Below are 15,094 nucleotides of genomic sequence, written 5' to 3'. Positions count from 1 at the left end.
GCTGGAAATAGTTAAACTCTGAGACTATCGATCCATACAGAATAAGAGCAAATCTTAGATACTAATTTCTAGTCTCCAGCTAGAAATGATGTAAACCTGGGATGCGAATGCCAAGAACCGCCGAAACATCTGAGAACATTTCTGAATGGTACTCTGAAGTATCCATTCTAACCACGAAAGACTGATCTTCAGGGAACAGACAGAGAGACTCGGATGAACTCTCCAGCAGCAGGGGCGGTTCTGAGAGGGGCAGGGGGGGTCAGTGCCCCTGTGACAATTTTGGACCCCCTTGTGGCCCCCCTAAATGTGGAGTATGAAATCATTTTTACATAACTAATTTTTGCTATCGGTCTTTTTTTACATCCGTTACGACAGTGGCAACGCGGAACACTAATGATTATGAACATGGTCTTTTGCCTGCTAATGTGAAGAAAACGATATGACAATAACGTCTAATGTAACTGGCCCCAGCTTGGCCCCCACAGTTGAAATGGTCTAGAACCGCCACTGTCCAGCAGACGGACCGGATTCCAACAAAAGTTCGACACATGGGCGTAAATATATATTGATTGCAATTATTCCCGAATGAGTGAGCGTTCATGTGCAAAGGATTAGCATTTCAATTAATATAATTAACTGTGTAGTGATTCCTTTTGTCTTTCCCGCTCTTTCTCAGTCCACACCCACTTCCCTTTGTCCACCAAGCCGTCATATCGGCTTAGCCCACTAGGGAATCTTCCCTATCATTTGTTAGTAACATATGTTTGTTTATGCATTTCTGTGATTATTTAGTTAGTAAATAAATTAAGCCAATTAATTAGTGTATGGATGATTCACAATAAAAGTTTGGGTTCGTGCAGATAACCAACAATTTACGACGTTTGAAATGAGACTGACGTGAGGTAAAGAATAATTCATTAATAGAAGACTAATTGATCAGATATTAAAATATCTGAAGAGTTGTATTTGGAAAATTATAACTTTGTAATCTGAAGATTTTACGTGGTGCCCCGACTTCCAAGTTAATTACATTTACATGATTAGTTTAATCACGTAATAATAATAACAATTGATTTGATAAAATAACAGTCTTCACATTTAATGATGCCAAAGACAAGTCATTGTGTTTAAAAAAACATGCCAACTGCATGGTAGAAACTGTAAACATTTATTTTTCGGCCTCCTGGCTTATGCAAATATACACTTAAAAAATAAACTATGTACAGTAGGACAGTATTGGAACAGTGACTGTGGGTTTGACTGGGTGATGACACTTCCTCTTAGGACTGGTGAGCGATCTGGGCGATCTTTTGCAGCATGTCCTCTGACTGCAGCTGCTCCAGTGTCAGCAGAGACAGGCCCAACTGGTCCTCCTGAGGGGAATGGATAGGTTAAGGGGAGACCTGGGACAGGTTCAGTTGGCAAAAACATTGAACGTTGCAGTTAGAGATGTCATGAATACATCTGATGTGATTTCTTATTCTACAAGTCAGACAGGCGTCTACATAAAAATAAAGAAAATTACACAACCCTGCTAAACATGTCCCTGTACTGTGATGTACCTGTCTGAAGGGCTGGGCCATCTGGCGTAGGAAGTGTTTGGACAGCTGTACCGTCTCGTCGATGGTCAGGTTGAGGCTGCCGTCAGTAAGGTGCTCCTGAATCCACCGGGGCAGCTTCCCTCGCTTGTCAGCCCGGGCATAGCGCTGCAACACGAGAGAGAAACAATTGTTCCAATTCTCTTCAATAGCCTTTATTTGACCCATTTATTTTGTTACCACTGGTGTGAAGGCACTAGATGGGTAACAGCATTATGGAACAACCTGCTGTAACCTCAGTGCATTATGGCTTTCAAATTCAAGAAAGCCACAAAATGTAGAATTTTAATTAGGATCCCATTAGCTGACGCCACAGCATCAACTAATCTCCCTGGCGTCCAACAAACAATTAAAAGAAACAAAATGATCATGGTAGAGTCTATCAATGATCAGAGTGGTAAGAAATGTTCCTTTAAAACTTGACACACCAAGTTCTGAAGGTCCTCACCTTGTCTGCGAAGATCATCAAGCCGTAGTCAGTTTTGCCCCTGATGGCGCGGCCCACACACTGTGCTGCGTGCCGCATGGCGTCAAACGTCAGGAAGTCATTCTCTCTAATCTGGAACTGGTCCCGCAGGTACTCCAGACGAGCCTGGTGGAGATGGACAGAAGAGGAGAAGGATAACTATCGTGGAAAAACAGACCATTAGGATTAAAGGAAGTGAAAGAATAGCAGACAGAGGGGTGAGGAGGACATACGCTGAACAGAAGAGAGGAACAGACCAAAACAGTGAATAAAGCAGAAGAGAAGAACAAGGGAAGGATGATGAACAGAGGAGTTAGACTGACCTTTAGGATCCGGCTCTGTGTGTAAACGTAAGGCACTCCAAACATGATCACCGCACGGCCAAAATGGTGGACTGAGGGAGACAGTTTCATATCACTTATCTCTTCAAATAACTACACATGACCTATGCTGTAACTTTGGCGGCCATTTTGTTTAGCAAATGAGCCTAATGGAGGCTCTACTACTATGTTACAGGAACTAAACAACACTCACCAAAGTCAATTCCCTCGGACACCTTCCCCCTGGCCACAGACAGCAGGATGGCTCCTCTGCCGTTCTCACAGGCCTGGGGCACAACAGATAAGAGGTCAGAGGTCACAGACAACGACAGAAGACAACCTAAGACAGTCAAAGAAAGGGTCTCCTGACCTCCTGGTATTTCTCCAGAGCCATGCTGGTCTCTGCTGCGTCTGGGGTCTCGATGAAGATCAGCTTGTTCCTCTGGACGTTCTCCAAGATGCCCTACAGACAGAGACACGGGCAGGCCAAGAGGACAGCGCTTACTCAACTTCCTGATTACTACCTTGCAAAATATTACATTTCTGGCCACAATTCTATCTGCTGCCAATAAAATGCTAACATAGATATGTATATTGCTATAACAGTACAGACGGAGCAACGCGTTATTCACTTCTAACAACATTTATCCTCCCTTCCATTTGTGGACCGTGTGTACACACCTGCTCATACCACGACGCCACAATGTTCTCCATGTAGGTGTAGCTGGTGAAGAAGGCCACGATGCCATCTGGCACAATCGCAGACATCTCCAGCAGCAGGTTGCCATAGTTACGGATGACAGCTGAAAAATTGAACCCAGACCAGGTTTATTTCAGTGATTTGTTTTTCACATCTAAGGAAAGGAGAGTCTAAGCTTACAAAGAGGCAAGGCAAGCTTACAATATTTAGATACAACGTAACAATCACTAACCAAAATCTTCACGCGTCTCAAACTTGGAGGTCATGGCCACCTGGTCGTTCCCCCTCCCCACCACCTGAAAGAGGAAGAGCTCAGTGTCACCCCCTTCCATCCTTTCTGAAGCTCAGCATAGCTTGAATTAACCACTCAGGTCATATTATGTAGACGGTTTCTGAGGTTACTCACAAGAGGGCAGAGGCAGGTGCGCGCCAGCGTCATGGTGAAGGATGCCACGGTAACAGGCCGGAAGTCCAGGATTCGGGGGTAAATGTCCAACGGTGAAAGGGTCTGTGGGTAGAAACATGATCAGAAGTAGACAACCACAGGGTAGGACAGCCAAGCCAACACACAGCCAAGGGATCTAGTGAGAGGATCAATAGAGAGAAGTGATGATCATACGACTGAACTGACTGCTGAGGACACCGAAAGGCTAAATAATATACAGAAAATAATATAAACTGTCAAACTTTACATTTCTGTTTGCGTTGCATGCAAATTCATTGATAAACTAAATTCTGAATGCTGATAAAAAATTATTAAAAAGCTGCAGATTTAAGGGGGGGATCCCTGTTGATAAAGTACTGAGAAACAAAGAAAAGCCATTTGTCCCTCATTAACACATGTACTAAGTTTACAAATGGCACTCTAGCCCAACTGCATTGGAATGTGAATGGCCCCATCTTAGACAGATGAGACCATCAGCAGGTGGCTTATAATCACAGATTAGTGGCTATGTCACAGTTAATCTAGGAACAGAGGAAGGGGGGAGTGAGAGAGATTACCCCTGACGTAATGATGACAGACTGGAAGCGCTCGAACACAGGCTTGATGGCAATGGAAGGGTCCATACAGCTGAAGGGAGAGGAGAGAAGAGCAGGGTTAAAAGTAGATCTCATCCACTTGCATCCTGATGGATGATTTCACCCTTGGCTCTTGCAGTGGTACAACATCTCATCCATCAATATCACACCGTTCTGCAGGCAAAACAGAACATACTCAACACAAATTAACCCCACCTGAAGTGCAGCACGGGGTTAGCAATGGTGGGGGTTCTGTCTTCAAAGGGTTCAATGATGATGGTGAAGCCTGATTGTGGAAGATAGCAAGGGAAGAACAAAGAAAGTAAATAACCACAGAACTGTAGCCATGTAGAGGTAACATAGACACAGTCAGCCTAGAGAGGTTCAGTACCTTTGCTGTAAGTGCTGACCAGAGTGGCAAAGTTGGAGATGAGGGTGATGGCTGAGAAGTCTGCGATGTCCGCTATCTCTAAAGTCCTCAGCAACGAACGCAACCTCTCGGCACAGAATCTAGAGAAACAAATAGATATGTCATATAAGGAGTGAGTAGGAGTTACTAGAAACTTCTTTCAATGTACCAAAGAGACATAATCCACGATGAAGTCGGTTAGGTCTAGGAGCATTTGGTTTACATTGCCCGGTGCCCTGGTGGACAGAGTTTGTACATGTTAGGACCTAAAGTGGAAATCTCCACCAACCGAGGGCACCAGGCTATACAAAACTAACACAAAAGTACTGTAGAAGTTACCTGAGGGGCTTGCGGTCAATGCAGACCTTCTCGAAGATGTCTTTGAGGAACTGTGGAGCGCTTTCCTGCACCACATGGTGAATCCTCAGCCTGGCCTTCAGGTACTCCAGGAAACGCTTCATGAAGCCCACAAAGTGCTCTGCCGTGCGGATGCTGCCAGGCACAGCCTCTGGAGGGGGGAAAGAAAGGCAGACAGTGCGGGGGAGGGAGGACAGGGTATAGAAACGGAAAGATAGATACATGAAAACCTGTTTGAGCATAAATCGATACAAATATTCAATAACTGGTTGTTTTCGACTGGACTCCAGGGGGCTAACCTTGGAGGATCTCATCTGGCAACACAGGATTGGACATGTAGATATCGGTCTCCCTGGCAACGTTGGCCTCTTTCAGGCCCTCCACCAATCGTCTGTATTCCTCTTTCAGTTTGGCTGCATCTGTCTCCTTTATCCTACAGCAGAGGACAAGCAGTTGAGATAACATCACAACCCTCTACAGTTTTGGGGCAAGAACAACAAACTGGTTCAGTCGGTCTCATTATAGACGCCTTGTACGTTCTCCTTTGTACACAGAACATGACAGTGGTTCTAGTGCTGCTCTCCACTAGATCCACTAGTGTATGACTTTACTTGAGAATGGTGTTCTGTAGGGTCTCCACGTTGGCCTGACTGCGGTCCAGAGTCCTCCTGGTGATGTTGACGCTCATTGAGTCGATGCACACGTTGTCTGAGGAAGAGGCGGGTGGAACGTCAGCTTGTGGAGGCTTGAAACAGTGGGTTGCTTAAACAAATGGGAAAGAAACAGCTGGATGTCCTTACCGATGTTATGTGCTTCATCAAAAACAACCACTGATTTCTTGGAGAGCTCCTTTGAGACAAGGTCTGCAATCTTTGGGTCCAGGAGGTAGTGGTAACTGTAAACTATGATGTTGGCATGGAGGATCTGTATGTGTTAAGGAAAGAAGCAAAAACACCACCACTAATCCATCTCCTTCATACAGTAATGCCACAGAGTTTCTAAACCCAGAGGTGCAACATCACGAGACATCCGGGAACGCTTGCGAAACAGACCAATCAGAGCAGGCCAGTGTTTGAGAAGACATTGAGAGAAGTGAAACATCCTTGGATGTTAATTTTCTCAAAATCTAAAAGGCACAACCTAGATTCGAGCCAATGTCGTAAGTAGTTGAACCTGTTAATACTGCAACCTTGTGAAAGTGACAAACAGACACGTTTTCATTTGTAAAAAACAACTTTATCGCCGGAAGGGCCTATGATTTGACCGCTTGCACATGCTCAGTTCGGCGTGAGACGATCGTTAGATCTGATTACGTGTTTCTATGCTTGAGCTTAGCTAGCCAACGTCAACATCGCCTACAAGTGTGATCGTCAATTTCTATTGGAGAAGTACTTTCTGCCCATCTTCATACTGTACCGTCTTTAGTAATGCTGTCAAATATAACATGCTACAAAAACACTGGTAAAAGAAAAACATCAGATGCTATGACAATGGGCTATTCTTACCGAATAGCGTGCTAGGTAGTAGGGGCACCAGCCTTTCCTCCGCCCAAAGTCCTTCAGATCGTCCAGGTTGTAGACTCCAGCGGGGAGGGGCACCTGCTTTCCCATAGCATCAAACTCCTGGAGCAGACAGACAGTCAGTCAGACAGACAGACAGACAGAGGCATGGAACTCTCCAGATCACTCTCTTTGTCACAGTCCCAAGCCCATCACCTCATAGAAACGGCAGGAAGGCAGGCTTGGGTTGCTCTGCCGTTGGGCGCGGATGTATGACGCCGTCAGGCTGTGACATTTCCCGTCCACCTCTTTCCCAAAGCGTAAGGAGCTCACCTGAACACAAAGAATCATGCAATTTGGACCATGACATGGACACACACAATTTAACTACATGCAAAGAAATGCGCTATATTGAACACACAAATGTGTTTGAAGAGCATTACAGAACCACGGTTAGTGGATGTCATCGTGAAGATATGTGTACTGACCGCTAGGGCCGGGCAATGAAGTTGTCTACCGTGGCCCTTTACAGACATAGACCGCAGTACAGTAGTAACATGTCGATAATTGATCACTTTTCAGACAATTGAAAAAGTGCCACATTAGAAGCGTCTGTACCTTTTCAGACAGCAGAATTCTGCCTGTATATCATGTTCTATTGTTTCCCTGACAACAATAAACATTGCAGATTGATGTGCAGCCGTTGCTGTTTTTTTAGTGGTAGGGTAGCTAGATGTGCTTTCTTTCTACTAAATATCTTGGTAAGTTGCGATATTTAATGAACTTTAAAAGTACTTTTTTTTAGGAAAGAGTGGTCTGCGCGCAGGCAGGCTAGGATTGACTGTTCTGCTCACCTACTGATGGACGATAGTCTCGCTTCAAAAGCAACATTACTTTGTAAAGTCTGGTCTGTAGACCAGTAAAATGCTGTTCATGTCTCCAGAGAAGGGTTCGCGTTGGCATTTAAAAAAGACAGTGTAGCCTACCCTAACAGACAAACAAACATGCTGTAGCACATTCAAGGGGCCACATGCCATTATATCTGAAAAAGGGTAATCGATACAGGCAGCCTACTGTAATTTCGTAATATGATGCTACGGCATGTTGCTACTACCTCGGGGTGAACACACAGGTTTTTCCGAGAGGAGAGCGCCAGAGCCAGGATGTTGTTCTTCTCTCCCGTCTCCTTAGAATAGAACTCCATTAACTTCCTCAACTCCTCCACCACCTGATGGACAAGGGAGCAACATGGCATCAGAGAAGGGGATGAGAAACATATGTTCTTCAAGGACAGGGGAACACAAAGAAAGGTGTGTGAGAGAGAAAGAGATCACCTTCTCTATCTCAGGAACAGTTCGGGAACAGTAGATCAGTTTTGTGACTTCAAGAGGATACTCCTGTCAAAGAGATCACTGTATAAGTGAATTGTCAAAGAGGACCAGATGGTGACAAAGGTTCTTCCAACAGAGTCCTGATGGAGGAATGGACATATCTTGACTCACCCGCTGATAAGCAACAATCAATGACAGAAGAGAGATGGTTTTCCCGGTTCCAGATGGCATCTCCAGAACTCCATGTCCCTTTCGATAAACAATGTGTTACCATCATGAATAGGGCCATAGCATTAGGATAGGTCTACAACAAGTGGCATGTTGCTGGGTCTCTCTATTTACCTTGGCATCCAGGGTCCTCTTAAGTTCCAGCATGTAGGAATATTGCTCTGGGTAAATGTAGTCATATGGGAAATAGACTAACAACCCTTCGATGTTGAGCCTAGGATAAAAAGGTAGTAGTCATAGTAAGGGCATTTTAGCCAGGTAACATTCAGAATATAGCATTAGCTATATAAAAAAAACATAACTAGCTAACTCCCCTATTCATCTGTGGCTAAGTTCGTTCCCACAGACATCGCACGGTGTAATGTTTAATAATAGTTAATAGTTTAACCAGCTAGCTAGCTTACGATAGTCAACTGCTAGCTATGTTAGCAAAGAGTTTACTAGCTAACGTTACATAGTGCTAACTTTGCCCTGTCTGAGAATCTCTCTGTCACGAGCACTTACTTCATTTTAGTGGATTTATTGCCGCGGCGAGCTAGCTGCTTATGTGTCAGTCCCTTTGTTAACAATAAATAGATGCCTAGCTAATTTATTGGCAAAACAAAACTCTTGAACTAGCTAGCTAGCTGTGTTCCACACATTAGATTTCTTCAGACATCCTCCGTCTACACAAAGCCCTATCTTTTGCTTCTCTGATTGGCTGCAGAATTGTAAACTAATCCTTTGGTCTTCTCTGATTGGGTTTTGTATGCATCCCTCAATGGAAGTACGTCCCATTCCTGTAATCAGAACTAACTAGTCAAATATCGAGTTAAATGTTGAGCTGAATCGCATTTGTGGAAACCAAGACTGTTCTCAGAGCAGACCTGGGTGTAGCTAGATATTTCTGAGTCGCGTCGGGTAAAAGTTAACCCTTTTTCCTAACCTTAACTTAAATTGTCCTAAATGTCCAAGTTAATTCTCCTAAACTGTTGCGTAAATTCTCCTAACCAGCTACGACACTTCTGCTAGTCAAAACGTGCAGACCTGTCTGAGAGCAGTTTGATTATCCACTAAAGCGATTCAGCCAGCCAGGGAGGTTCAGAGAACTATTGTGATTATCCACTAAAGCGATTCAGCCAGCCAGGGAGGTTCAGAGAACTATTGTGATTATCCACTAAAGCGATTCAGCCAGCCAGGGAGGTTCAGAGAACTATTGTGATTATCCACTAAAGCGATTCAGCCAGCCAGGGAGGTTCAGAGAACTATTGTGATTATCCACTAAAGCGATTCAGCCAGCCAGGGAGGTTCAGAGAACTATTGTGATTATCCACTAAAGCGATTCAGCCAGCCAGGGAGGTTCAGAGAACTATTGTGATTATCCACTAAAGCGATTCAGCCAGCCAGGGAGGTTCAGAGAACTATTGTGCAGTCTTTTATTCAACTTCATAAAACGAAAGAAGAAAACTGAAATACTGCAGACTAAAGAAAGAATAAAGATTTACCTGAAAAGAACATTCTATTTATATTCAACATGAGCAGAAGGTATTGTCATAAGAGTAGTAAAGGTACTTCCTATATTGTACATTTGACAAGTTGTATGGTAGGGGAGAGTGGGGTTAGTTGAGCCATTTTTACATTCAGCCTTACTCCATCAAGGGAAATATGGTATTCTTTCTAACAAAGATATATGGAAATAATGAGAATTCATGTAAACATTACAGTTTGAAAACATACTGTAGCTTGTCCAAAAAGATTGGTCTATTGGCACAACTTACCCTGGGAATGGGGTAAGTTTAGCCTCTGGACAGGGTAAGTTAAAGGTAGATTCAGCGATATAACGTAGATGCAGAAAAGAAAGAGCATAATGAGTCAATTTCAGCAACAACTAAGAGCATTGAAGCACCGGGCTCAACTACTCCGCTGTGTTAGTGCCCTGACTACCACTCTGTGAACAGCATGAAGTGAACCCTTGCACATGCGCAGATACTGTGTGTGCCTGTGTGAGAGCTAAGTCTTGCATCTCGCTCCTCTCAATATCTGCGGCGCTGCCCGTGGCAACAAATCTTCGGTACTGAATGAAATACCACTACCTTTTTAAAACCCTGTATTTTAATCATGTTAAGTATATTTTAACACAGGCTTAACACCTGACAAACAAACTTTGTACATTTTGTTTGTTGTTGCACTTTTAACATAGGCCAGGCCCTGTTGTTACCTCATATCCCAGCAATAATGCCTTGCATTACGCCTGGGAAGAAAACATTTCAATTTGCTCAACTTGCCATTGGCTCAACCATTGGCCGAACTTACCCCCTGGCCATTGGCTCAACTTAATAACCCAAGGCAAACATTTAGACTATATTAGCCCACACAACTGCAAGGATGCACTTTCATGCTAGGTTTAGGACCTCACATTGAAGTGTATAGAGACCCCAACTGATGTATAGAACAATCTTAATATTATCTACTTTGGTTTAGATACAAGCATCATGAAACATCTAATAAATTCATTGGACTTGGTGAATTCTTTTTTTTTTAAACCTAACTTGTGTACCACTTTTTCCATGTGGTTTCTTCCTTCACAGACTCCATGAAATGATGACCTTTTCTTAAATATTTGGTCAAATTCAGAATTTTGTGTATGGTTTCCTAGAAACAAGGGTGGCTCAACTTACCCATTTGGCTCAACTTACCCCACTCTCCCCTAATAGGTTGTGTGGTGGGATGACCTCAATATTAGAAAAGATAAGCCAAAAGTTGCAGTTTTATCAGATTTAGGGTTGTCCCGACAAAAAAAAATCTTGGTAGACCGAAAGTCATCTGTTCTTTCGACCAATCGATTGCTCGTGTATTTTTCCTTATATAGACCCACCCTATATGTAAAATCAACAATATCTTTTGAGCTTGTCTGATGCTTTAAGCTTATGGTTTGATGCCTCCAGAGGGCGCCAGAGATGTAGATAACCAGAAGAAGAAAAAAATTCACCTGGCCCAACTAGTCTCCTCCCGCTCTTAACTTGGGATATTTTGTACCTGCAGGCTGAAATGTTTTTATTTGTTGGCTATATTTAAATAGTTGACAATAGAAGTTACTTTTTAGGTTTATATAATTTTCATTTAGATTTGGATAGAATTTTGATTAACCACATGACAATGATTTTTGAGATCTGAAGACGTTATTATAAATTAGATGGTACTGTTTCACGAACATGTGGATATGAAAACCATAATTGGCACATAGATCGTTAGAAATTGTAAGTTAAATTGGCATTCCACATGAGAAAGGTTTGCTATTCCTCGTGTAGCCTATTACCAGCAACTTCATGAGAGTAATGGCAGAATCTGCGAAAGCCAGCAGGGCAGGAGCTCACCAGAGCTAAGTACCGGCATCTCAAATGTTCTACTGCTTGAGCTCCTGTTCCTCTTAGAATATTAGCTCAAAAGTTTTGTGGTGCTCCTGCACCTAAATATAAACAGAACCAGCACCCAAAATGAGTACTGGAACATATTTCAGTCCAAGTCAAGCACTGATAAGAAACCTATTTTATGACGTTTCCACTGGATCAGAGCATTGCATTTTCCCCTTTCATGCTGAGTGGTTATCAAAAGGGGGAGAGCTGGAAAGATTGTTCAAATACATTGAGGAACTATTGTAATTTTCAATTAATGTAAAAACAGACTGTTTGCTTGCTGTTTGAGGTGAAGAAAACATTACTTTCAGAAGACCCACAGGTCATTAGTGGTGGTGAATTAAGCCAATCAGAAATACTATCAGAGCCCCAAATCGACACATTTATGCCTACATTTACATGCAGGCCAGTTAGCCTATAGGCCTACTTCTATGTTCACGTCCTTACTCAACATTGACATGAGCGCTCCAAACGAAAGACACTGACTAAATTGACTGAACTCATAAATGTAATTCAATAAACCAAAACTTGTTTCTCACAAGTGCAGCATAGGTTGTGCACTCTGCAAACAATGTGCCCACTCCGACAATGAGAACAGGAAGACTGGAATAATAATATTGGATGCAATTAAAGAAATTACCATAACCAAAGTAACAAAAATTGTAGATTAGAAATGATAGGAATTAACAGTACATGTACTACTGGTGATATATGTAATGGGGAATTAATATATACTAACAATCAAACGCAAACAATTCACACAATGAAGTTATGAAACAATAAATGTGCACAAATTGGTAGGATAGTGCGCATTCTGGAGAGAGAAGTGTATTATGTATCTGAGCTAATGTCAATACGACTTCTGCATTGGCCATGCAGCATTCACGGTGATATGGCCTCAGCAGAGGTCAGGGCATTCATAATTCTCGTGCTTCACCGAGAAGTGCGGAGCTGTTCTTAAGGAAGGGAGTTTGTGTTTATACAGGATGTACCGCCCCCACCTACTGTCAACCAATCATGTCAATGCGGAGCTATACAGAGCCCTCCGAATTGTTACAACCTTTGGCAGGCACCGGGCGATGCAGCACAGACCTCGATTTGGCCTCTGCGTGACTCTGGAGGCTCTGCATATGCGTCACACTCTCCATATGGAGCCTCCAACCACATTTGCGAATCAAGCATGAATTGGCTTTTAGTCTAGGACTCTGCAATGGATTAGTTCAATGAGATGGGCACATATACATATCATACATAACCAAAGTAACAAAAATTGTAGATTAGAAATTATAAGAATTAACGGTACATATAGGACCAGGTAAAAGTTGACACGCCTACTCATTCCAGGGTTTTCTTTATTTTTACTATTTTCTATGTTGTAGAATAATAGTGAAGACATCAAAACTATGAAATAACACATATGGAATCATGTAGTAACCCAAAAATTGTTTAAGACATTTTTTTATTTAACCAGGCAAGTCAGTTAAGAACAAATTCTTATTTACAATGATGGCCTATCCCAGATGACACTGGGCCAATTGTGCACCGCCCTATGGGACTCCCAATCATGGCTGGATGTGATGCAGCCTGGATTCAAACCAGGGACTGCACTAACGCACTGAGATGCAGTGTGTTAGACCGCTGCGCCACTCGGGAGCCCCAGATCAAAATATGTTTTATATTTGAGATTCTTCAAAGTAGCCACCCTTTGCCGAGATGACAGCTTTGCACACTCTTGACATTCTCTCAACCAGCTTCATGAGGTAATCACTTGGAATGCATTTAAATTAACAGGTGTGCTTTGTTAAAAGTTCATTTGTGGAATTTCTTTCCTTCTTAATGCATTTGAGCGAATCAGTTGTGTTGTGACAAGGTAGGGGTGGTATACAGAAGATAGCCCTATTTGGTAAAAGACCAAGTCCATATTATGGCAAAACAGCTCAAATAAGCAAAGAGAAACGACAGTCCATCATTACTTTAAGACATGAAGGTCAGTCAATAAAGAACATTTCAAGAACTTTGAAAGTTTCTTTAAGTGCAGTCGCAAAAACCATCAAGCGCTATGATGAAACTGGCTCTTATGAGGACCGCCACAGGAAAGGAAGACCCAGAGTTACCTCTGCTGCAGAGGATAAGTTCATTAGAGTTACCAGTCTCAGAAATTGCAGCCCAAATAAGTGCCTCACAGAGTTCAAGTAACAGACACATCTCAACATCAACTGTTCAGAGAACACTGTGTTAATCAGACCTTCATGGTCAAATTGCTGCAAAGAAACCACTACTAAAGGACACCAAATATAAGAGACTTGCTTGGGCCAAGAAACACGAGCAATGGACATTAGAAAGGTGGAAATCTGTCCTTTGGTCTGATGAGCCCAAATTTGAGATTTTTGGTTCCAACCGCCGTGTCTTTGTGAGGCGCAGAGTAGGTGAATGGATGATCTTCGCATGTGTTGTTCCCACCGTGAAGCATGGAGGAGGAGGTGTGATGGTGCTTTGCTGGTGACACTGTCAGTGATTTATTTAGAATTCAAGGCACACTTAACCAGCATGGCTACCACAGCATTCTGCAGCGATACGCCATCCCATCTGGTTTGCACTTAGTGGGACTATCGTTTGTTTTTCCACAGGACAATGACCCAACACACCTCCAGGCTGTGTAAATGCTATTTGACCAAGAAGGAGAGTGATGGAGTGCTGCATCAGAAGACCTGGCCTCCACATTCACCCGACCTCAACCCGATTGAGATGGTTTGGGATGAGTTGGACCGCAGAGTAAAGGAAAAGCAACCAACAAGTGCTCAGCATATGTGGGAACTCCTTCAAGACTGTTGGAAAAGCATTCCAGGTTGAGAGAATGCCAAGTGTACAAAGCTTTCATCAAGGCAAAGGGTGGCTACTTTGTAGAAACTCAAATATAAAATATATTTTGATTTGTTTAACATTTCTTTGGTGAGTACTTGATTCCATATGTGTTATTTCGTAGTATTGAGGTCTTCACTATTATTCTACAATGTAGAAAATAGTCAAAATAAAGAAAAAACCCTTGAATGAGTAGGTGTGTCCAAACTTTTGACTGGTACTGTATATATACTACCGTTCAAAAGTTTGGGGTCACTTAGAAAAATGTCCTTTTTGAAAGAAAAGCAAAAATAATTGGCCATTAAAATAACATTAAATTGATCAGAAATACAGTGTAGACATGGTTAATGTTGTAAATTACTATTGTAGCTGAAAACGGCTGATTTTTTATGGAATATCTACATAGGCGTACAGAGGCCCCATTATCAGCAACCATCACTCCTGTGTTCCAATGGCAACGTTGTGTTAGCTAATCCAAGTTTGTCATTTTAAAAGGACAATTGATCATTAGAAAACCCTTTTGCAATTATGTTAGCACCGCTGAAAACTGTTGTGTGATTAAAGAAGTAATACAACTGGCCTTCTTTAGACTAGTTGAGTATCTGGCGCATCAGCATTTGTGGGTTCGACTACAGGCTCAAAATGGTCAGAAACAAATAACTTTCTTCTGAAACTCGTCAGTCTATTCTTGTTCTGAGAAATTAAGGCTATTCCATGCGAGAAATTAAAAATTAGCCGTTTCCTGCTACAATAGTCATTTACAACATTAACAATGTCTACACTGTATTTCTGATCAATTTGATGTTATTGTAACGGACAAAAAATGTGCTTTTCTTTCATAAACAAGGACATTTCTAAGTGACCCCAAACTTTTGAACGGTAGTGTGTATAAAAGAAAGGAATGATACAATGGTA

At 42.4% G+C, this 15,094-nt stretch overlaps 1 protein-coding gene across 1 annotated transcript; it reads right to left on the bottom strand.

The window, feature by feature from the left end:
- Window positions 1-1,145: 1,145 nt before the first annotated feature.
- Window positions 1,146-8,613, bottom strand: ercc2 (excision repair cross-complementation group 2). The gene is made up of 23 exons (XM_029714872.1): window positions 8,433-8,613; window positions 8,043-8,142; window positions 7,872-7,949; window positions 7,704-7,766; window positions 7,484-7,597; window positions 6,586-6,702; window positions 6,376-6,492; window positions 5,671-5,794; window positions 5,482-5,578; window positions 5,170-5,303; window positions 4,853-5,021; window positions 4,496-4,614; window positions 4,321-4,390; window positions 4,087-4,156; window positions 3,491-3,592; window positions 3,317-3,380; window positions 3,066-3,187; window positions 2,755-2,847; window positions 2,599-2,671; window positions 2,388-2,458; window positions 2,047-2,190; window positions 1,563-1,706; window positions 1,146-1,373 (listed from the first exon to the last, which is right to left on the bottom strand). The coding sequence occupies exons 1-23, from the start codon at window positions 8,435-8,437 to the stop codon at window positions 1,281-1,283; spliced, it is 2,283 nt and encodes a 760-aa protein (XP_029570732.1). The 5' UTR covers window positions 8,438-8,613; the 3' UTR covers window positions 1,146-1,280.
- Window positions 8,614-15,094: the final 6,481 nt, after the last annotated feature.

Source organism: Salmo trutta, chromosome 26, assembly GCF_901001165.1.
Source record: "Salmo trutta chromosome 26, fSalTru1.1, whole genome shotgun sequence".
Lineage (NCBI taxonomy): Eukaryota > Metazoa > Chordata > Actinopteri > Salmoniformes > Salmonidae > Salmo > Salmo trutta.
Note: the sequence above shows the minus strand (reverse complement) of the source record. Positions and strands in the feature narration are given on the sequence as shown.

Coding starts and splice junctions, on each gene's coding strand:
- ercc2 (XM_029714872.1), bottom strand. Junction 5,795..6,375: donor ACTACCTAGCACGCTATTCG/GTAAGAATAGCC, acceptor TAACACATACAG/ATCCTCCATGCCAACATCAT. Junction 1,374..1,562: donor TGGCCCAGCCCTTCAGACAG/GTACATCACAGT, acceptor CATTCCCCTCAG/GAGGACCAGTTGGGCCTGTC.